We start from the raw sequence: 25149 nt of genomic DNA, 5'->3' as shown, positions 1-25149 counted from the left end.
ACAAACCTTCACAGCTGTCCCATGCACACATCTGACACACACAAACACACATGCAGACAGACAAATAGTGGCAATCAGTGGGTGGATGTCAGCCCCCAGACAGGAACTGCTCCCAGCATTTGCAGCGTAGCTCATAAATCAGCGCTCACATTGAGGTAATGAAGCATTGAGAAGGAGAGGTAATACAGGGCCCACACTGCAGCATTTAAAGCTTTTACCTCCTGTCAGCATTAAGAAGACTGTCACTGTGAATGACCTCAACACACAGAAGCAAGTGAACTTTTTAATGTTGGAGATCTGTGCCCCGTGTATCTTATCTAAGCTTTGTAGTTATTGGTGTTAAAAGAACCAAATCTTAAGGTTTTTTAGAACACTACATTTAATAGCTAAGATGAACCCCCCTGGAGGAAGTGTGGGGCCTCAGTGGGAAACTATGTGCATACATTCTGGTCATGTCCAAAATTGAAAAATGATTGGACTGATGTATTTCAAGCTGTTGAGGAAATAATGCATATTGATATCCCACTGGACACAAGATTCTCCCTGCTGGGAATGAAACCTGAAGGGATAGGGAGAAGGAGCTAAAATTATTTACTTCAAATTCTGTTTACAGCAGCAGCGAAATGTATCACGCTGAATTGGCTGAAGCTTTTTCAGCTTTTTTTTCTTTGTAGTTGTTGTTTCTTTAAATGTATTTAATTTTTTTTTTTTTTTATGCTATTTCTTTCTTCTGTACTGTGCCAAAAATTTAAATAAAAAATAAGTTGGAAAAAAACAGCAGAAACAAATCAAACACTCTTGGGTTACTAGAAAATTATTGGAGACTAATAGTTTCCAAGAGAAAGCATATACTTAACTTAGTCAAAATGTAATCCTTACCACTATTGGTACTGACATTTTTAGAATAGTTGTACTTTATATTATGTGAAGGAGAAGTGTACTGTAAAGTGAATTACAGTACAAATGTGATCTTAAAGTATGGTCACAATGACCAAATATTTGAGGAGTTTATGCAAGGCTTTTTGTTTCCTCTGGGCGAGAGGGGCACTACCTACATGGTAGTTATTTAGAGATTCAGCTTGATTAGCAAACAGTCACTTCTCTGAGGCTAATCATTCAGATTTGTGTTTCTTCTTTTGCAGAAGGTCTGTGAAATGGATGGTCATTTATTGATTGTTTGTTTGTTAAATTGTTCTGTGTATAAGTGTGTGTGAATGGATGAGTGTTGGACCCCAGGAAGAATAGCCTGGTGCTAATGGGGATCCTAATAAATAATAAAGAAAGATAAAAAAGTGAAGCAGAGGATTAGTTACATGTGAGAGCACAAGTAGGTAAGTAGGTCAAAGAAATAAAGCATCAACATGTAGTAACTGTTTTAAAAACATTTGAACCACCAAAAAACAAACAACAGCACCTGTACTGTAGGTAGATCATCATCCTTCATTTCTGCACATCACCATAACTATACCACTGCCCCCTAGTGGCTGGGCCTGGCATCGCAGGCCACTTCTGTTGAAAACCCTGTTCTGCTCTCCTTTCGTAATTACTGTAGAGATATATATATATATATAAATAGAGAGAGAGAGAGAGAGAGAGAGATCTGTGTGGCTGTGCTAACATCTTGTTAAGCTGCTAATGAACTTCAACAAAAAGTGCAACAACAACAACAACAACAAAAGCCTCCCCTGTGGTACATTCTGAACAACATGCTTTTTGATTTGAATTTATCTGAGTCCAAGACATTTCTGTAACAAACATAATGTTCCCCATCACAGATGGAAAGTTCATCTTTGAAAAAGAGGACTCGCGTCAACTCCTTCACAGTAAATCTTAAACTCTTTTTGCTAAAGCTCAAGTCTCTGAAGATGAATGAATCTCCTCGGCTCCTAACTATGATAATATGTAAATCAATCATGGAGGACATAAATTCATGTTTTACTCAGAAATACCTCTTAGGGAGGTTAAGTGATTTTGCATACATGAAAAATGACTCAATTAAACTTTATGTATCATAATTTGCATGTGAATTGCTTCCTGTTTGTAATTTATGGCATGAAGTTTGTACACTGATAGATGATTTAGAGAACATTTGAGTCCTATCTCACACTATGTGATCAAAAATGTATTTAAGGTTTAAAGTTGATGGAAGATCATCTTAACTGCAACCAGAAAGTCCTGAGAAGACGTTCCCAGGTGGATCATACGGGATTCATTTCAATCAAGCAAGACCAGTAGGTGAATCGTATCCATCAGGAAGGTAAGACTGTGTAGTCAGGGACTGCAGAATACTACACTGTTACAAGCAGAAACCCAATTAAAGGCTTTCTATGTGATGTTTCACACTTAAATATAAATCAAGTATCTCCTCTGAAAATAACTCTGTGAGTCATGACTGTCTACAATGGGTGTAACACCCGAGTCCCACTGTCTGTGATGTTTTCAGAGTTTTCAGAGTCCTATCTTCACTTTGTTTACATCGCCCGGACGGCCGGCTGACTCCTCCCCTCGTGTATAAAAGTTGTTTAATTGAGGGACTAGAGAAAAGAAGAATAACATACTGTACTCACTGCTTAACTGTGTTTCTAGATCACGCTCATTTCAGGTCAATTTACATGCAGTGTGAAGATACCAGCAGAATAAAGATCGCTAGCATTAGCATGCTAACACAACAATGCAGCGCCAGTTGTTTTGGTTTCATGCTGGAGCTCAAGGGCGACATCTGCTGGATCAAAACATCACATATAAAGCCTTTAAGGAATTTTTTAATATATTTTGTATTTGAGTCGTGTATTTTTGCTGAATGTCATTTTTTAAATTGCCTTTTTATCTTATATTTTGATACATTTCATATAATGTATTGGCTCAATGTGACATGTCTTGTAATGCTCTTAAAGTTGTAAATGTTCTGTTTTTTTTTACTCTAAAGCAACCTGCTATGTGTATGATTTGTGCATAAACTTAAATACGATTCATACCTAAGTGTGGTGGTCAGAAAGTTAGGAAGGAATCATTGAGCAACTTTTGAATTATTTCGCATCATGTGACGTCTTCTTACAAAAGACTTTGAGTGATGTGTTAAAACATGTTCAAAAAGTCATTTCTCAACAACAAAGCAGCTTCCTCACTGTCACACTTCTGTCTCCTCGAGATGGTCAGAGTCAACAGGAGATACTTTGCCCATAAAAAAGTTTTTAAAAGTTTCAAAATATATATTTGGCATTGCTCATACCAGCCTCTGGTTCAGATTAACTTCCTGCAGCGTTTATCCTCCATGAAGGAACGAGCTGAGTCACTGTGATATCAGTTCAAATCACACATACATACACTTCATACATAGAGTGTGTTAGCTCATCATGACTTCATGATTTGCAGCTCCTTTCCTTCTATCCATGGTGATACATTATAAACAATTGTTTATAAAAATACAGCGCTTTAAATAGTACGTGCAGAAGGTACACATACAATATGAATTCATAAAAAGAATAATCCAGCACTTACTGTTGAAGTGTCTGACTGAGTCGTTTGTCTCTCTGCTGCTTGGTCACACTCTCCTAACAGGGACGAGAGGAGAAACATGTTATTCACACACTCAGACAGAGGACTGGTTCTCACAGTGTGATTAAAGATCAACTCATATGAGGGTCACCAGGGCAATCCCCAATCAATAATCACTGAGATGAATCCTCACAGAGCGACTCTTTCATTCCCTTTGTCCCTTCCCGCTCCATGAGGGAACTAACCATGAAACAAGAGATTGCTTCAGTGCTTTCTTGGACACACTTCAGAAGTCAAATAATGACAACCCTGAATATGTCTGGCGAGATAAACAATGCAATAATTCAGAACAATCAATCAAGAAAAAATGACAAAAGATCAGCCCTACCCAACACAACACAGTGTTTCAAACTCTGGATCACTGTCACTGAAAAAAGATAATGTGTGTGAATATAAAGGGCTGCGTATTAAAGATAATCAAATAAATATGATTAACATGTTCCAACACTGAAATAAACGCAAAAGATCGGAATGTTTTGGATTGATGCTTAAAGCCATGGAAAGCACGCTTTGTCAATCAAACTCCAGAGATCCACAAAGAGAGAGAGGGCCAATGAAAACACATCGCTCAAACAGTTTGGTTCTGTTTGTTCTGAATCTGTGCCCGCTCTATAGACTGAGGGAGGGACATGTGTTCTTAAGAAGGGCTTGAAACATTGTTTTCCTTTATCCATGCATTTAATGTAAGACAGTAACACACGAAGCAGAGCAATAAAAGACACTGTAATAACACCAGAAGTATAAAAAAAAAACAGATATTTGGTGAAGTACGGGTCCACTTCTTAAAGGTAGCAGGATTCTGAAGTTTGGAGACTTTCAAGGAAATGAAAGACATTTATACTAATCCAACTTTCCACACAGGATGAATAACAGAGCACGGCTGCTGCTCCAGCTGCAGATTGTGCAGGCAGGCAGGGTGTTCATTTTGACAGCTTTGAATTAGCCTTGGGGTTGAAGAACATATGAAGTATGTATATTCCTACCCTGCAGCAAAAGGGGAGGTATTAATTAAAACGCTGACAATGACTCCAAACTAGAACAACAGGGATCCTTTTTTTAATCCAAGCTGAGGTCAGTCCAGTTGGAGAGCGTCATCTGTGATTTATCTCTGCTGGAGTTTGTCAAAAGAGCCATAAATAAGAAGAAAGGAAACTAAAACCTTGAAATGAAAGTTCAAAACTATCACTTTTACAGTTGATTTTCAATGGTGAATCTGATTCTCAATCGCCTGAAAAACGTGCTGCAGCATGTGGGACGGTAATTCATTTTTCCACAGGGGACTTTATTAAACTGGATTCAGCATGCAGAATCATTCAAAGCTTCATGTTGTTTGGGTAAAAAGCTAATGAAGTTCAAAGTTAAAAAGTCAAGGCCAGTGCATCTATACAAAATATTCCAACAACTGATGAATGTAAACACATCGCTTCTTCTTTTAAATATGATCTGCTTGCACTTTTCCGATATGTGATCATTAGTATTCAAGCAGAGGGATCCCCCCTGGAGCTAATTTAAAAATGTCTGTGCAAAGGAATGAGGACCATTCCCACTCAACATGATACTCATGCTCTGAAGGAGACTCGAGGTCATCTCTGTTTCTATAAGCCTGCAGAGCGTTGATGGTAAAAGACATGAAGCACATGTGGAAGGCATTGTGGGTAATTACAGTACAGTAGCCACTTAGAAAAGCTAAGCAATATGTACACAGGAAAAGCCACGGCATGGGGCGTGTAAATGCAGACAAACGAGGGTCCAGATAAAATAAGCCAAAAAGGATGAGCTGCAGAGAAATGTGAGGTAACGTATATCACTTACAGGTGGAAATGACAAACAACCAAATCTCCATTTTCAAGATCAAAAAACTAAATATCCAATTATAAGATACAAGGATACACTCTAACAACTTATGGGGAGACATGGGTGTTTGTAACAATAAAATAATGTTAGAGCAGTCTGTTCCTCTGTGTCTCCTCTGTCATTGGGCCTCTTTCACCGATATATCTTATTTTTTCTTAAGTTGTTCAAAAGGAGACTCTCTGTCAGATTCACCGACGTGTAATTCTACAATTCACTTAGCAGACGATTAGAGAACTGCCCTCCATGTTGTGCTTTGCCTCTGGTCACTTCCTGTCAGCACCTGTGTGTCCAATCAGACTCAAAGCTGATCGTTTGCTCTTACTCACATTGTTCCCTTTTTTCTAGATCCTTGCTTGTGTTGTTCTTACTCTCTGATGTACGTCGCTTTGGAGAAAAGAGTCTGATAAGTGAATTGTAGAATTGAAGTTTTTGAATTGAACGACTCACTCGAATGACATAAATTCATGTCACCTCTCACAATGTCGAGTCCTGCAATTACCTTTCTTTTTTGCCACATCGAGCACAATAAGCACTCTCCTTTGGTATGAACACACCTGCAGTCATGCATGATCTTAATCTGATTGTCAACAGCACGTTCGCACACTGTAACGCTCACCTGTTGTTTACAACCACTGTGGTAAATATCTATAGACTAAATGTGCCCCCATTCCCCGAAATGACAGCCTTACAGTCAAGTCCTCAAGGCCTGCTGATTGAGCCCAAATGTACAATGAAAAGAGTGAAACACTGTTCTTTATAGAGTGTTCTCTATAAAAAAAACATTATCTTGTTGCATGCATATGGTTTGAATCAAGGTGGAGAGCTGTTATTGTAAAAGGCCCACAGCCCTCCATGTACTGCTTAATGTAACTCTCCCTGAGCAGACGTATGGATGTATCTCTGGAACACACAGAACAGATATAGTTCTGCACAAACACTGTCTGTGCAGGAGGATGCACTCCAGCTCTCCAGCACCAAATCACTGAAGCCAAAAGAAAACGACTGCCAAAGCCTGAGTAACAATCCACTCTTATCAAAATCACTCTGAATTTCATTCTCTGGTTACCATGAACTGTGCAGGCAGAGAGATGTAATCCTCACACTTGATTTGTGTGTCTTCACACGGAGGAAACCAAATATCTTTTGCCTCCTTCAGTCAGCGCGGGTGACGCTGTTCACACGCTCGTCTCAGCTGGGCCGGGTAATTGTTGAGCATTGTTATCTGCTCGCCCGGCAGAAAGTTTTCTGAGCACTTTCTCAAGGAGTGCAATCAAAGATATACATGATATTCTCTGAGTTAACTCTGCAACCTTGCAAAATAGAAACAGGCAAAAACATAACAACTGAGCTCATGTACTGTATGTCCTGATGAGAGAAAATGTGATTAGGAGAAAGAAAAAGCAGAGATTTTGGATTGAAGCTTGGGTATGCAATTATTCTTTGTACCTCACTGAAAATAACCATCAACCTGGAAATCATTTTGTTTAGCTGATAAACAAAAGGACAACAGCACCTGGTACAGAGCAGAAAACAAAAAAACATTCTCATTACAAAAATAAAAGGATGCCACAAATCAGAATCTGGCGCTTCATGTTGATTTCCTTTCTAAGATTCCTCTCCTAAACTTTTGGTGTTCCTTCACCACTGACGCCTCTGGCTTCCCACCACCACCACCACCACCACCATGACAGCTATCCAGAGAGACAAGCAGAATAAATTATAAACACTTTGTCTGTCATATGATCGTGCTGCAAGCCCTTTTTTTTCAGCGGAAAATGGGGCTGAGACTGTTTTTTGTGTTTTCAACAAACGCCCGCAGCTGTTTTCCTCATTTCTGCAACGCTTTTCCTGACACAGATCATTTGGGCAGACGTACACTCCACCTGGGGCAGAACTGACAACCAGAGCTCCCCCTGTGTATATCATGGATGGATGAAACATATCCTGTCTTTAAGAACCATCACATGAAGGACTCTGCTGAACAGACTTGAATGGAATCATGGCCTAATCACTTAGTAATCTCCCCTTCCCAGAGGCAGAGAGCACACATATACACACTTACAATACCTCCAGTGTCTGCATGTATACATGAACATGGTGATCTAGGTGGAAGCATCTGTTCCTGCATCCCAAAGATCCAAATTCTTTCATCAGTGCCAGGCAAGCCCAAGGTATGTGTCTACCCAAATCCCCTTCTTTCCTAAACCTGCACAGCCCTCGTATTATCCCACCACCCACGTCTTCATCAGCAGGCTTCTGTGTCCCCTGCACTCATGCATCCATGGGGGGACTCCAAGATGGCCTAAGAGGCATTACAGGGGCTCCTAAACCCACCTATAGTCCAGGCCTGTGTGGGCCTGACATGAGGAAGCAATCACAGCAGAGAGAGATGAAATAATATATCGGCTAATAGAGAGATGGATCAGTAAAGACCAGGATCTGGTTGCTAATCAAAATACATTGACTCAGTCCGAGCAGTGACTTCATAACACCGTGTGTCTGTCTGCTCAGTAATGACCCAGATCACATGTCCTATCATAACACCAAGACATGAGAGCCTCCATTCTAAATATTTACTCAAACTACTGTTCACACACAGACACTGTCACCACTACAGTGACTTTATCCTGCTGACCTGTGTCAATTAAAGGATTTCATAAAGGTTAAGCAGGAATAATTGTAGAAGACGCCCGGACATTCGATGCATTCTTTTTCTAGAAGAACTTTAACTGCCTGAAAATCTGAAGTGCTCTCAGATCGATTACAAAATGTGAAAGAAGGCCAACACGTCTGGCATGCTCTTCAGAAAGACTCCTCTGTACGAGTCGTGTTCAGCTGAGTCAGATGTTCAAATTACACATCATTACGCTGAGGTGCAGCGAGGGTGGGTTTTTTAATGGCTGGTTCCATTTTTGATTGGTTTCCAGTTTGATCAAACATGCAGAGTTTTTAGAGCATCACAACGAGCACACAGCTCACATGAATGACACATCTCCAATCTGGAAGAACTCTTGGAAGTGTTGCTGTTATTATTTTGGTGTTCAGGATCAGAATCAGAATCAGAATCAGAATCAGAATCAGAATCAGAATCTGGGTTTATTGCCAAGTACATTTACACATAAAGGAATTTGACTTGGTGTATTGGTGCTAAACAATTAACAAGGAAATAAAGCAGAACTAACAACAACTTAAATAATACAGTATAAGAAGATATTACAATATATAAAATAGAATTTAAAAATGTAAAATATGAAATATATAAAAAAACACAAAATGTACAAAAGGTGTAATGTAGGAGCTGTGCAGTGGACTATGAGGATAAATCTTAGTGTGTGTAACTACTCACAGAGTGCATGTAAGGAAGAAACATTTTTAAAGTCCAGTGGGCGTTCATGTAACGCATAAAGAACAGTTCAGCATCACATTGTTGCCTAAAATGTGTTGTCACTAGAATAGGACATTCAAATTAATGGGTGGTTAGCCTAGCTTTGAATAGATTCTTGGGAGGTGAAGAGACAGCAGAGCTCTGTCAAAACGTTCAAACAAATCTTCTTGAGTTTGAAGTTCTGATCTGATGCAGCAGCTTCCTGGTGTCTTGTCATCACTGTGGGAAGTAAAAAAAAAGAAGCCCAAAGAATTTGCTGCAAACGGCAAACAAATAATCCAGCAGCTAAAACCAAAACTTTATCTTTACAATTTTTTTGAATGTATTTAATCAAAGACATTTTGTTAGTGTGCGCTAAAGGAATGTTACCTTTATCACCTTTGGATGAAGCTCAACATTTTCCATCGTTCCCAGTCTTCTGACTAAGTTTAGACATGTTAGCTGTATCACTCAACTCATCCACTTCTTGGAAAGAACACAAATATGCGTATTTCACAGAATATAAATAAAAATGTATTGCTTATAAAAGAAATAATTGATTCATATCAGGAAAGGGATTCAAATGGATGTGTTTTCCACAAACACACACATGAAAGTGAGTTAGGTTTAATAAAAGCAACGCAGACCAACGCAGGTTCATCATATTTATCCAGTTCAGAACCAGAGATCTGTGACTGTTGCTTCTCTTTTTAAAAATGTAGAAGAAGTAAGTCCAGAACATTTGCTGTAAGTTAGAATAATATACAAGGGTATCAACACAAGAAAACAAAAAATCCATGAGAATTTTAGAATAAATGTTGTCTTACTTTAGTTGATCTGTTATCCTTCTAGCCAGGAAGCCCGGGACAGATGAAGATATTGAATGAGCTCTAATTCTAAAGAATTATTTAAAGTCTTTCTATGTGATTTTTCACACTTAAATATAAATCAAGTATCTCCTCTGAAAATAACTCTGTGAGTCATGACTGTCTACAATGGGTGTAACACCCGAGTCCCACTGTCTGTGATGTTTTCAGAGTTTTCAGAGTCCTATCTTCACTTTGTTTACATCGCCAGGACGGCCGGCTGACTCCTCCCCTCGTGTATAAAAGTTGTTTAATTGAGGGACTAGAGAAAAGAAGAATAACATACTGTACTCACTGCTTAACTGTGTTTCTAGATCACGCTCATTTCAGGTAAATTTACATGCAGTGTGAAGATACCAGCATAATAAAGATCGCTAGCATTAGCATGCTAACACAACAATGCAGCGCGAGTTGTTTTGGTTTCATGCTGGAGCTCAAGGGCGACATCTGCTGGATCAAAACATCACATATAAAGACTTTAAGGTTTGGTTTGTTTATCCCCAAATACTTATCTGAGTTGGCAGACTCAATAAAAAAAATGTAAATGACACATGAGTAATATGGACATCTGATGTCTCACTGTTACACAGTACAGAGCACGATGTCATACCTCTGTCAGTAGATCTTCAGAGAGCACTCTGCATCATAAACCAGGAATGTTTTTAAGCCTTCATTCAGTCATGTTCTCTCCTCCTTCATCTCCTGCATTATATCATCATCAACTGATCCCTGCACAACACCAACGACCGCTTTGTGACCCAATTCTTATAAATGAGCTCAGAAATTACAACCTGATAAAAAAAACTTAATTCACCACCGTCTGATGCTACCTGGGGATAAATCCATCAGAACTTAACTTTAACAGCAGGTAGTAAATGTTTGTGAGAAGATAGATAAGAAGAAAGGATGACTGATGAGACACAGAACATTGAAGGTGTAACCACTGCATAATAGATGCATGAGTAAGAATGATATCGTTTTATTCTACAGAGAATCAAAGTAAAGTTTAATACATTTGACCAAATTGGTAATTACTGTTAATGTTAAACATTTGAGTGAATCAGACTGCAGAGCCCCAAGTGTAACAGGAAACAGCTGATGGTTATAAACCAGTTCACTGAGGATTTGCTGCTGGTTCTACTTTAAAGGGATCCTTTAGACCCATTCAAACATGAATCTGTGTTGACTTTGGGTCATATATGTAGAAATGTGAAATACATTTTGAAGTTGGAGCCTTCTTGGCCGAGAAAAGGCAGAAAGTGTCTTTTTGGCTCATGTGGATGAAAGACACCAAATCCCAGAATGCACAGCACCGCAGGCCACTCCCACTAAGTTCAGGTTTCCAGACATATATTTACGGACTTACTTACATAAGTCAGTTTCCTCAACTGATTCAGAGATTTCTTCCAGAAGTCTGAGTCCAGAGACAAACAGTGAGAGCACCGACACTACCAGTCCACCCCAGCTCGAGCCGGCCCCGCCTCCTCGTCCTCACCGCCGCAGACAGGCAGGCCTTCTGTCTCGGCTGCTGAGCTGGCAACGGCGGCCAGCAATACAGCCGCAAGACGGTTCCAGTGACGCAAAAATCATCATTTTATATGTTATGTTATGTTATATTGGCATTATGTGGATTTGTTTTTTTGGGGGGGTTAAATATAATTTTATTTTTTTTAAAGATTTATTTCTTTAATGGAGAGATAGGACAGTGGATAGAGTTGGAAATCAGGGAGAGAGAGTGGGGAACGACATACGGGAAAGAAGCCACAGGTGGGATTTGAACCTGGACCAGAAGACTACAGCCTCCATACATAGAGCGCGCACACTAACCACTGCACCACCAGCGCCCCATTAAATATATTTTTTAAGTGCCAGCAGGATTTTTGATCAAGACGTACAGGAGAGCTGTATATTTTTGTGCCAGTAAGAACTAATGTTTATATTTCTTCCTGCAACTCACTGTTAAAGTGAGACACCTGGACATGGTTGATTTTTAGATTTTTAGATATACTTTATTAAATTCAGGTTTACACAGTTATTTATAGAGACATGCTTCTCACACACATTGGCCCAAATCACACGCATGCACAAACAGGACCTGTGGACATGGATTGGTGGAGAGATGTCAGAGTGGGGCTAATACAAGCTGCTAAGCAGAGAGCGCATCAGAGCCAGCACCAGTGCCTTGCTCAAGGGCAATCAGAACCAGAACAACTTCCACATCGGGACCCAACCCAAGTACCTACGGACTGCCCCACTGCTGCCCCCAATGACCACAGTCCCTGGACATGAAGTCAAAATATTTATTTGTACAGCAGAGCTCGTCTATTGTTGTATGAGTAACAAACAAAAGGACAAGTCTTTCTGATCATTTTCTGTTCCCCCATTTTTCTCAATTACATAAAGTAAAAAAATAAAAAAAAAGACTTGGCAGTCCATAATATTTGCATCGGATCAGATCAATACTGTACCAAATGTAGTCCGACCGAGGAGTTGTTTATCTTTATTGAATTGTCCCTGAACAGAGATTTGAATCAGATTGTTGTAAAGTAGAGATTCACACCCTTTGTAAGAAAATAACACATAAACATAGGAAATCTTAAACCTGAACAAAGTGTGTGTGTGCGTGTGTGTGTGTGTGACAAAGTGTTTGTGAGTTTTTGTATTGTAACCAAACTCCTCCAGCCACTAAACATGTGATCAAGAAGAGCTGAACCAGATGGCCAAGACTAAAACATGAATGCTTTCTCTGGAGTCTCCTTTACACTGCACACACACACACACACACACACACACACACACACACACACACACACACACACACACACACACACACACACACACACACACACACACACACACACACACACACACACACACACACACACACACACACACGCGCGTCAGATATACATGGTATCACTTACCCGTTTACACATCAGTACGGCTTACACATTCATATTCCAAATAAATGTTTACTCTCCAAAGATTCAGACGTCTCATGAAACGACCTCGCTGATTCTTAACAAACAAACTGACCTACTCTGATGTCGTGTTAGAGTGTACGAGTTCACTCAGTGCGTCCTGATCTTTCAGGTTTAAATCATATTTCTCTGTAGATTTCATGAGGTGTCACTTCCAGGCACACTCCCTCCATCATGTCAGCGAGCAGTGACAACATGACCTGTGGTTGTTTCCTCATCTCGTCTCCTACTCTCTAATTGCTGAGCCGAGACACAGCTGGGTACGACAACATCCACCTCATGTTCTTAAGCTGAGTGGTGCAGGCAGGGTGGATACTTGAAATGAAAAGGGTTCTTGTTCAGCGCTGATTGCAAAGATAATTATCAGAGCTGGAAGGCATCAAAGTCCCCGGACTTTTTCCCCCCTCTTGTCTTCACTTGCATCATGACCACAGCAGCACGACCCTGAACCACTGTCGTCCTACAGCTGGGGACTATGATTGGACCCGAACTGTAATGGCTCAGGCTGAACTGAGAGATTCACATCACATCCTTATCCCTGTTTCCTGTTTTTCATTCTCAAACGGTACATTTGATTTGTTTCAGTGTGAGGCGTTTAATGAAGATCTGCTGCTTCTTTTCTCTCGTCTACATCATGCCAAACACTTTCTAGATGTCACTGAGGAAAACAAAGAGAGTGAGGCATGAAGGTGCTTAGAAGTGTTGAGCTTGTGATTTGAAGAGCAGTTTTAAGGAAGAATCGATGACAACTTATTCAGTTGCAAACGTGAGGATTAAAACTTCATGTTCACAAACAGTCATGTACTGTAGAGTGAGTTTTTAAAAGTAGATATATGACAGGGAATGTAGTAATAAATATGAACGCCAAGAGTCACCAAAGCAAAGCCCGACCGAAACCTCAACCTCAATAAACAAGAAATCTTTTGGAAAATGGCTGATTATGTCGGTTGAATGGTCACAGTAAAAGGCTAACTACAACGAAATTTGGTTGGTGACAAACAACCCAGCAGCAAACTATGAGATAAAAAAAAGATAAAAATAAGATAAAAAATATATTAAAGGTCCCATATTCTTCTTCTTCTGGTTTTATCTGCTCTTTAGTGTGTTTTCTAAGTGTCCTGTGCATGTTTAGTCACATCTATGTGCAAAAAGTCAAAGTCCGCAGAAACACAGCTTCTCCTACGTCCTCCTGTTAGCTGTAGCATTAGCTGCATGTAACGCTCGGTTCTAGCCCCCCTCGAAAAAAAAAATGTCAGTGTGACGTCATTGTCAGTGTGAGATCACTGATCTCAGCCCATTGGCTCGTTGTGGCCCAGCAGCTCATGTTGCACGCCCGTTAACTTCTGTAGCACGCCCACGATATGCCGTAGCCTGCGGTAGCACAGTAGTGCTAACGTGCTAATGTCTATGCTACCCTCGGACGGAGCCAGTGGCTGCATTCCCAATATGGTAAAAGAGGCGGGACATTTCCGAGAACCGTGCTGAGCGACTGACCAATTACGGCAGAGCCGACAGGCCGACCAATCAGATCAGACTTGGCCCACGTGGGGACTCTGAACGTGGTCGCTTCAGAGCCTGAGAGAGAGAGTCAGAAGAGAGCCGGTGCACGGAGCGGCAGGACATGAAAACAGACACTTTATAACTTTAGTTATTGTGAACATACTTTAGTACATAGACTAAATATATGAACCCCAAAAAGAGCAGAATATGACCTCTTTAAAACAGCAGGTTAGGCAACATACAGCGGCACACAATATATACAAAAAGCACAGGAATAATAGTTACTGCACAGAGTAACCATACTGCAGCATGTGTAAAGTGCAGTAGTGCTTCATTATTTCAAATCAGTCCTTAGCAGCTCTGGGGGGGGGGGGGGGGGGAGACGCTACAGCTCGGGGGACCACAGAAAACAAGGGCATGTGTACTCATACCATCTAAACGCCTTGTAGTTTAAATATATTGTGTAGTATGACATCACTTTTCAAAACATCATTTCTATCATTTTATCAGTATAATGTCAAATATGAAATTGATGGTTTTACAAATTCCTTCCAAGCTTGTAAACACCTGTCATAGCTTGTATGCATGTTTTGAGAAGGTGGTGGGCCCTGGTTTCTCTTTAGCCCTCCTGAAACTGGAAATCATGTTGTTGATCTTTAGCCATCCTCCTCCTCTTCCCATATCTCTCTGTGTAACTCTTTCATTCATTCCATTACAAATCTGTCAGCCAAAGATCATCTTGTTCCCTCCCCTGCACTCTACAAATTCAGAAAAGGTCTTCATCTCCACCTTTGCCTGAGTCACACATGCTCGACCAGCTTTCTCTCCAAGTTTAAAAAAAAAAAAAGCCAATTGTGAGTTTAAAGCAGGCACAAGTATTTTCTGTCTTTTGTCCGCTGTGACTTCAGTGGCAGGTTTTCTTGGGTTTTGGAGTTTGGCCTGAAAGATGTGCTTTCAGAGCAGGACCCTGAATAACCAGACCCTGAGTGTTAAAATACCAAAAGGAGCCAAACTGTTACCTCAAAAACACAATGAAGCACCTCTTTCTCTCCACAAAGGTACTGAACATGAAGGAGAAGCTTGTGGACACACACACACACACACACACACACACACACACACACACACACACACACACACACACACACACACACACACACACACACACAGTGACACTGTGATAGGTTAATGTATGATCATAACCAGAGATGGTGGGATGCAGAGTCAGACACTAGCCTTCACAGATCCAGAGACCTCTGAGTCCTTGTTTTTCTTAGCTGACCTCTTGGTACTATTGGAAACATACTCTGGAGATATTAATTGAAGTACTGCATGCCACGTCTGGCATAATCCATTTTTTTTTTTTAACCATAACAAAGATAAGAGGAAGTTAATCAAAAACAGCCTTTCTCAGAGCACTTACACCGCTGCTCAGTGTAGAGAAACTTTCATCACGTGAGAGCTTTCTGGCTTCAACAAACAAGCAGTCGTTCTCCCATGCAATCAGAATCCAAACTGGACCGCCTCTCTCGGTCCCAAATGCGTCTGAAAACAAAGAACCATTCTGGGATGATATAACTTACCAAGTGTGAAAAGAAAATACACTGCAGGATGCAGTCATTTCCGTCCCTGACCTCCATTGTAAGAACAATACAAGCCTTTTAAACCGGGGCTATCCTAACCCTAATGCTGATTTTCACAGACGTTATCAATCAAAGTTGTCGTCTGCCATTTGCCAAAGAGCATTCCAAGAAAAAGAAAACAAGAAAAAGCTGGGGCAGAAGATGTTCAATATCAGGTACTGTGGTCAGTGTACTGCTGGCTCCAAATGCAGCTTACTATTCTACAATTCACTTATCAGACGCTTTTCTCCAAAGCGACGTACATCAGAGAGTAAGAACAACACAAGCAAGGATCTAGAAAAAAGGGAACAATGTGAGTAAGAGCAAACGATCAGCTTTGAGTCTGATTGGACACACAGGTGCTGACAGGAAGTGACCAGAGGCAAAGCACAACATTGAGGGCAGTTCTTGAGAGCTCTAATCAGTATAGAAACCATCTTATAAGTCGTTGTTATCAAACAAAAACCATCGTCATTACCATCATCATCATCAATAATATGGAGACCATCATCATTAAGTTAGTAGGTATTCATGAAAGAGCTGGGTCTTTAGCTTTTTCTTAAAGGTGCAGAGGGACTCTGCAGATCACATGGAGTTTGGAAGTTCATTCCACCACCGGGGGGCGACATTTATTACATAAAGCCAGATATTTTCTTATAGACTAGTTTCCTGCAGCTTACAGTATCAGTATTTTCTCAACATCCTGTAATGATATTTGCTCATAATGGGATTAAATGTTAATAAAATTGTCGACAGTCACTCAAACAGACCACAGAGTTTATCGTGTAAAGGCCTCTAGTTCAGACACTTACTATCAGCCAGTTAGATGTGATGCACTGACGCTCATAAAACACGCCTGGCCTCCTAGTTATCAAGAGAGGAGTTTTGCATTCACTGATTATCAGCCTACCAGCCCAAAGCCTTATATAATCTCATTTAATAAATCATATCATGTCTAGTTTACCAAAGCCATACCCATTAGCAGACTTTTGGGTAGCCTTTAAATTGCACAATATCAAAAGAGAGGAAGTGCAGTTGTACTGAATACCAGCAGGACACTGATTGGATAGGCTGATTGCCTAATCACAGCCGTGCTGATATTCAGCTCAATAGTATTAAGTGTGCGTATATTGCTTTTATCATACAGTTCTAAAGTGGCACATACTGGTAGTAGGGCTGGGTGATATATCGATATAAGATCTAGGGTAAGACAACATGGTTAATATGGATTTAGTTTATGTTGCATTAACATAACGTTACAGAGGTGCCAGGTGACCTTCTTCTCATCTCACTGATGATGACTGACTGTCTGCTCCTCCTCTCTCTCTCTTTTATTGGATTTAAAGAACATTTTTATTTTATAATATTACTTTTTAAATTCACAAACAGGTCGTTTATTTTTCCATGTGTTTTCACTGTTAATAAAAGACATTGATATATATCGAGAATCACCATTCAGCTAAACAATATGGAGATATGAGTTTTGGTCCATATCGCCCAGCCCTACTTGGTAGTCCATTTAAACAGTATTCAGAACACCTGGCTGTACTGGGGCGGAGGGATAATACACTTCCCAGTAATGTTATTCTCTACCAGCAGTGCTCGAATCTCTAAAGTCCAATTTGATTACTTGGTCAAAAGTTGGATGTGTTATAGTTCAGGCTGGGGACCAAAAATGAGACTTTAATCAAAGTAATGAATTCAGACATTTGGTACCTCTAAGTAACACCATCACAGGCTGGTTCTCTGTGTCTTTAATGGAGGCTAATAAGGCTACCTCTAGTAGCCATATGAAGCTAACACCACAGAGGTCACGTAGCACCTGGCGAAGCCGTCACGCCCTCACGTCATCACGTTCGAGGTTCACCTTTAGTCCATCGACGTAATGCGCACTTCAGTTACCAAAACCGACAGTTAACTGAATGTCCAACTTACCTTTGAAGCTGAAATGTGGAGCATTCATTCGATGTCCGGTGTCGGGGCTGTCATGTTGTGCAGAGAGGAAGTATTTTGTAACTATTCTCTGGATGACTTTGTACCCCTCCTCTTCCTCACATCTGCTCCTTAAGCTGAGGGAGTTCCTCCCATCCACGCTCCCTCAGCTGTCCTCCGCGCACCCACTCCTCACTCTTCCTACTGACTTTCATGAGTCAAAGGAATTCCCTTCTGGTTCTAATTAGCCGGTTTTTTTATATTTTTGAATATTCGGTAAAAAATAAATTAAAAAAAAACACGGAATAAGCTATAGACTACTTCCGTTTGCAGACATCTACTCTCGACCTCTTTAAAAGCCTAAACAACAGAGCTAATTAATTAAATAAATATAAAAATGTCTTAAACTACAAAAGGATACGCAGAGAAGAAAAGCAAGCAAAAGATAAAAATAAATAGGCTACAATCCAAAAAACAAACCCAGGCACAGATCAAGTTTGTGGGAAAGGCTACTTGCAGTATTTCAAACGCAGAAAGAAACGTTTTTAACAGCTTTTAATTGTATGGCAACCAGAAGGGCAGTTGGATTTTAGACAATTCTACTTATGATCATTTCATTTAAACATCAAGAAATACAGAAACAAAAATCAAAACCACAGGAACAAGATCTTTCTAGAGGAGATGTTTTAACTAGCAAGTATTTCATACCTTGTTTTTACAAAATCCAGCATGTGAGACAATAAATAAATGTGTATACGCTGTAAAGTGTGACACTGCTGCTCTGGTGTAATCTTTCTATGTGCATTAGACGGTTAAATCCTGACTGCAGGGAGCTTTGTTTTCCTAAGATTAACAATTTAGGATTTATGATCCTGGAGACGCGTCGTGTTTGGCCAGTTTTGCTCCAACAAATATGTTCACTTATCTTTTTTTTAACATCCTGACAACTCCTCCACGCTTGTAAAATGTTTGAGCAGGGGTAAAATATGCAGCCAGCCAAGGAGAGGTTGGTACTTGCATGTTGTAACAGAGAACACAGAGCGGCTCAGAGAAAGAAGAAAAAGATGCTCTCTGTCCGTCACTCCACTCCTTCTCCAGAAAACATGCCATCTGCTTCCAAATAATCTCATCTCTCCGTCTATCATTCATATCTGTTTTTCAGCAGGTTCTCTTCGGGGCAGCCTGAGAGAGGGTTGCTGTTGCTATGGTAACCACTCCAGCTCTTGGATGGAGCCCAGGGTTGTAAAAAGTGAAGAGAAAGAGCAAAGCCTGTTCTCCTTCCAAGTCCAAAATGTAATGGAAGGGGTCGGGGGAGGGGGGGGGGGGTGGGCAGTCGTCCAAGCCAACATTTGAACTCAACTACAGCGAGGTTATTTCAAAAGGGAGGACCCACAAGTCTATCCCTGTTCATTCTAGCCCGGGAGGAACTGGACCTTAACATCAGAAACACACGTTCAGTTTGAGACATGGGATGAAAAAAAAGAAGAAAAAAAAACAAAACAAGGAAGCAGCCAAGACCATAGTTGTTGTTTTATCAAGTTCATTTTGTCGCCTGGTTCTATCCCCCCTTCCAAAATACACGATTACATCACACTGAGCATGGGAAACTACTCCAAAGCAACACACAGCCGCAGAGTGTCTCGCTCATCTCTTTTTTATTGTCCACTGCAGACAAATTCATCGTTAGTTGAACATCACTCCTAAACAACACATGTTCTCTGAGAAACAAACATGTCCATGCAGCCAGCAGAGTGGAACTGAAGATCTGTTATCAAAGTAAAAAAATAAAACTGTTTTAACCAGCACGACTATTTTATTTAACAATTTTGACCAAAACCTTGTTGAGGATCAGTAAATGTTTGGTTTTTTGTGCAGTACTGCTGACATTACAGTAGTCCAATCCAATGGTTAGTGAAGTTGACATGATACTTATTTACTTGAGAAAAAGTAAATAAATTTACTCGACATAAAACACGACCTCAAAAACCAAACGTGCATTTCACGCTCCCATCAATTGTCTGTTTGTCTCGGATGAAAGCAATGTCATGTCTTGGGAATCCTTGAAGCTATTTTGGTGATCCAGCTGGAAAGAAAGAGTCAATGCATAAAAGAAACCACTTTTTTTTTTTTTATGGCAACCACAAACATGTTTTATTCACATGAATGTATCTTTCACAAACACAAAGCGGGTGGAAATATCCAACTTCAGGGCTTCCTTGGTATTCTACAAGAAACTTGAAATGTCTTCCACTGGCACCATCTCTTCTATTTCATGGTCTTCTATCTCCACAATGAAAGCCCTCCAAATATTCATTCTATGTTACAATGACATAAATCAAACAAACAAACAAACAAACAAAGCATCATGAAAACGAGCTGAGAGGAGTAAAAGACGGCCGGGATCACAGCCTGGAGAGATAGAATGGGGACTTACAGAGAACCAGATTAAGAGCAACCAAGGCTAGCTGTCTTCAGCGAAATCTATTTTCCACTGCCGTCCATTGTGACAAGAATGACAGGAAAAGAGGGAGCAAAGTACTGGTTGTTTGAGGTGAGGATTAAGGGGTTTTACAGACCCTCATGGGGGTTTTTAGAGAGTTAGCCAAGCAGCTTGACTCCAAAGAACTCTACTGTTTTCCAGGCTGTTGTAAACAAGCGTCTCTGCTGATGAAGTGGCAGGGTGATGGTCTGCATAAGCATCATCCTCCCTCGATAGACTATAATCCCACTGAGTATTTTGCGATGAGCCAGGTCCTTCTGGTGATGAAAACAACAGCAAGACCACATCTGATTTTTGGCCCATCAGGGTCTTTTCAAACTCAGTGTGAACACTTCCACATGGTGACATCTGGTTGGCAACAAATTGAGTGAGAAGTTTTGAAGAGGAAAATAAAAAAACAAACAAAAAAAAGCTTCTTCCCTGTGTCTCATCAGTTTTTTTAAAGTCGTTCAGACTTGATTGCTTTTTCAGACCGTAAGCAGTTGTTGACTTCTTTATGTTCAATCGAGACTGGTTAGGTGATGCTGTGATACTTTGTTGAGCCATACAGGGTCCTCATGTGGCCACAGATGTGACAATCTGGACCACCTCGCCATTCTCTCCCTGTATGGCACCCTGGATGGCCTCTTTCACCTCCATGTCTGCTTGCAGGGCCGGGGCCAACTCAGCCGCCTGGAACACAAGAAACATAAGGAAAAGTTCACTCTTAAGTAGCAACAGGAAAATGTTTTGCATAGAGCAAAGAAGTGACAGGAGAGATCAGAGCAGAAATATATCAGGAGAAAAAGAGGCCGAGTGACAGGTGAAGAGAGACGTGATGAGTGATGAGCTTTTTGTGTTTTGATGCCCTCTGACTGTCTCAATGGTCCGCTTCAGACAGGAAGGTTTTGTGCGGCTTACAAAAAATCCTTAACAAATCATGAGAGAGGTTCATGACTCAGTCCTGGCTGATGACCATGAAGAGTGACTCACTCCTTCCTCAAAAGAATGCCAAAGGTTCCCTCAAACACACCTGCAGCATTTAATTCTCCCAGCCCAGCATGCTGTCACTAGACAACAGTGTAGAGTGGAGCACAGCTGGAGCACAAACACAACACAGAAAACATGCAATGTAACCACTGGTGGTCAAAAAAGTGCCAAGTCAAAGTCATGTACATAAATGTGTTTCACAGAGATAATGAAATGCTGGACATGTTGAACTGTGAGATCTCCACTTGTAAATACTGATGGAGAATCAGTTCTTTGGTTTGAACAGCATTCTTTTGTGCAAAGTCTCCTTAAGCTGGACTGTTAGAACAGATTTTAGACCAGAGCTGGAGATGAATCATGCTGCATGAAAATTCAGCCTCAGTTTTTTTTGCAAACATGCAAAAATTCCCTCTGAAATATAAAAATATCACTCAATGGAATACTGGACACATAGATTTGTAGGTTTATATTCTGTTAAAGGTTAAAGAGAGTCTATTTGAGCATACTGTACTCGCTGTTAGCAACTAGACTAGGCTAATCAGTCACTCCATGCTAAGTGCTAAGGCTAGCTCATTAAGTCAGTAGAACGCCAAATGGAGCAGCAAGAAATTCAGCCAGTCTCACAGATGGCTGGAGAAGATCCTGAAAAATAGACTTTGAATCCAGAATCGTTTTGAATCTAATATAGATTCTGAATCGAATTGTGACCCCCAAGAATCAAAATCGAATCAAATGGTGAGACACAAAAAGATTCCCAGCCCTGTTAGCAACAATCTGTTTTGTTGGAAGATTATTTTGGGACTGTAGTCAAACAGAAACAGTCTCTTAACGACTCCTGATCAACAGCGTATTGTTAATCAACAGATATTCTGTCCATGTGCCCTTATTGAACCCAGAGCTGATGACTAACTCTGGGCCAACTTTGTAGAGCTGTGTTCAAATCTGTGTACAATCAAACAACGGGAAAAATATCCTCTTCAAACAAATCAGTTAAGTAAACAATCAGTTTGACTGTGCCAAGCAACGTGGAGCACAGACCTTGGAACTACTCTGCACGGTGCGACAATCCTTTTCTTTTTTCTGTGCGAGTGCTCTTCAGACACAGTGTTTTGGAATGAATCAGTTTGTTCTTGATCCAAAAAAAAAAACTTAATACAAGATGCTTTAATCACCTCTGTACGCACAGGAGGAAGAAAACAATTACCTGGCAACAGAGAGACAACAAACCAACAACAAGACAAGGTCTAACTGAGAGGTTAGGTTGAAGTCTTCACTGAAAAATCCAAAACATGTATGCATTGGTTATCCACATTTGCTCTGGGCTAGTTGTAATGGGAGGAAAATGATCAATCACACAGATTAAGTCTAGAGGGAGATCTGGAGCAGGGCACCGCTGGTATTTCATACAGACACTTTCCATTTGAAGTTCTCTTTTGTTTGTACAATAACAACACAACACAGACTTGACTCACATCGGGCCGAAAGCGTAGAAAATGTTCAAACCCAAGGGAAAGATGTTAAAGGGATTAAAAAAAGCAACGGTAACATGCTGTTTTATTATATTATTTACAGGGCTAACCTGACCACTTCAAACACAGCTGTGCCCTGTGTCTGTGCACCATCCTGACTCCACATGTCGCTGTGTTCTCTCAAGCAACATGGTGACCTCTCTTTTCATTTTAACACTACATCTACTCCACTTTTTCACGTGAAATATCAGTGGGCCCAAACAGCAGCCATAATGATGAAAAAAAGAGAGTAACGCAAAGCTGACAAATTATAGTTATGTAGTTTAGCTTAAATGCAGAAATAAGACTCACAAAAAGAGAGAAAAAATCACAAGGAAGAAACGTGTAGAACTCCTGAAATTGTGTCTATGTATTACATGACATAACAATTAGGTCTGTTTAGAGGATGTGGATGAAGCTAAATGATTCATCTGATCTTGAGGGTACAAACATGTTGGAGTGATTTACATTCGTTCTTTGGTCTGTTTTATCTGAGACGATAGCTGCATATTGATAACTTGTAATGCAACCCAATAACAAACAATTGTGAACATGTGGACAAGATCCTGGGAGGTGTGTTTTTCTTTCTGTGTGTGTGTGTGTGTGTGTGTGTGTGTGTGTGTGTGTGTGTGTGTGTGTGTGTGTGTGTGTGTGTGTGTGTGTGTGTGTGTTGTTTTACCTGTACGGCGGCAGTGTGATCTGCAACAGGGGCCAGTTGGACGTACTGCACTTGGATGTCGGGGGGCAGGGGGGAACCTTCAACTGCTGTAGCCCCGCCATCAGCTGACGCCACTGCTATGAGCTGAGCCCCACGAAGCACCTAGGACAGACGAGGAGGGAGAGGAGAGAGAGAGACCATCCTTAACATTAAACATCAGTGACTTCATCTCCTCTTATTACCAAAAGTGTGAACCCCCCCCTTCATCAGCTGACTGGCTCTTCATTGATGTAAAGCACACACCGCTGGAAACAAGAACCAAATCAAAGCAAACAGCGGAAAGCCTCATGTCCTATCTGATGTGTTTATGTTCCTTTATTGATTACAGCCATCAGTGTGTACATGTGCAGTGTCGAACAAGAAACTCTGCAGCAAAGAACAAGTCACACGGGGTATCTGAGTGAAGTACATAAACATTTCAGTCCTGCTGTTTTCACTCCTTCTAATCCAGCGTTTTGTTTTTACATCGAGACTTTATGGTGCATTCAACTCAATTATAATCTTTACAAGTTTCTTTTCCTGGGCTTCATAACAAGATCTGCTCGTTTTATTTCATTTTAAGTCATATTTTGACAAAGATATATAAAAAAAAAAGCTTTGGCAGAGAAACGAGTGAATGCAAGGGGGATCCTAATCTCGCCACAGCGTTGAAAGTCAGCCAGGCGACATCAGTGCTCTGCGGTTGTGACACACTAATTACAGAGCGGAGTGGGGCAGCTGCCTTGTTGTTGGGTATTCCTATAGTTTGTTGAGGCTATTCCTATAGATAGACTGCAACCGCAAAGGAGAGCGTGTGTGTGTTTTGATGAGTGGCTCACACACACACACATGCTCTGGGATTAGCAAAGCACTGTCGTTAATTTGAAATGTGACAACAGATTTACAAATTAACATACAATCATGCTGTCACCACGGACACACACACAGAGACGAATGGAGGGATACGTTCACTTAGGGGTTTTTGTGTGCTCATGTTTGTTTTAATGAGAGAAGAAGTCAGAGACAACACTACTATCCTCCAGTGTGTTCCAACAATAACTGTCTTAAAGGGGGAGGGGGTGCATTCCGACATGAACTGACAGTATGATCTCATTTTGATTTTTCCCTGTTTCAAGGCCTTGAACTGAAAACAGACCTCTTCCAGTGTCTTCTGTCTGGCAGCTTTCATATGTATGTTTTCTTTGTGTTCTTTCGTTGCGATGTCATGTGAGGTCTTGGTCTCCGGTTCAGACTGCTTCCAGCTGCATTCAGTGCTGGGACTGGCACAGGCATGCTCCACACAGACATTCAAAATGTTAAAGGAGAATATGCAAGCCTGCAGAAAAAAACCCAAACCCTCACACACAAACCACAATTACAGACGATGCTTGCCCCCTAACCCTTTCAATCCCAGAGTCCCACACTGCCTCCCAGCCCCCGGTCCAACCTTTGCTTTGAAGTTTTGAGTTAGTGACAGGCATCAAAGGTTCAGTTAACCCCCCACCCCCACCACCTAAAACCAACCAGCTTGCCTCGTCACGTAAGACACTTTGCCAGTTTTACCACAAAATCTGCCGCCTCATCACCATAATGCGCCAGGCACCGGCCGACCCGATGGAAGCTATTAGTTTTAAAAAGTCTGTCTGACTCACCCGATCAGGCAACCAGGACACTTCGAGAACAGACATGGATCGAGGCTAAGTGAGCGAGACTCTTTTTTGACTTCAGTCAAATGAATCAGTGTTTGATCTACAATAAAACATTCCTCATCAATTAGAGCACTGGCCCGGAGGACACGTGT

The 25149-nt window shown here is 40.9% G+C and overlaps 2 protein-coding genes across 2 annotated transcripts in view; both read right to left on the bottom strand.

Moving 5' to 3' along the window:
• The window catches only part of LOC114921856 (zinc finger protein 469), a 225333-nt gene extending 207533 nt beyond the window's left edge, over positions 1-17800 (bottom strand). Inside the window, exons 1-2 of the mRNA XM_065957405.1 lie at positions 17678-17800; positions 3499-3551 (exon numbers count right to left, since the gene is read on the bottom strand). The gene's annotated coding sequence lies outside the window, so the exon portion shown is untranslated. The remainder of the gene's footprint in view (positions 1-3498; positions 3552-17677) is intronic.
• Positions 17801-18212: 412 nt separating this feature from the next.
• Positions 18213-25149, bottom strand: part of banp (BTG3 associated nuclear protein) — a 36298-nt gene continuing 29361 nt past the window's right edge. The window contains 2 exon segments of the mRNA XM_020658508.3: positions 18213-20846; positions 23331-23471. Coding sequence (XP_020514164.2) covers positions 20730-20846; positions 23331-23471 — 258 coding nt within the window. The 3' untranslated portion in view covers positions 18213-20729.

The sequence above is a fragment of the Labrus bergylta genome, chromosome 7, assembly GCF_963930695.1.
Source record: "Labrus bergylta chromosome 7, fLabBer1.1, whole genome shotgun sequence".
In the NCBI taxonomy this organism is placed as follows: Eukaryota; Metazoa; Chordata; class Actinopteri; order Labriformes; family Labridae; genus Labrus; species Labrus bergylta.
Note: the sequence above shows the minus strand (reverse complement) of the source record. Positions and strands in the feature narration are given on the sequence as shown.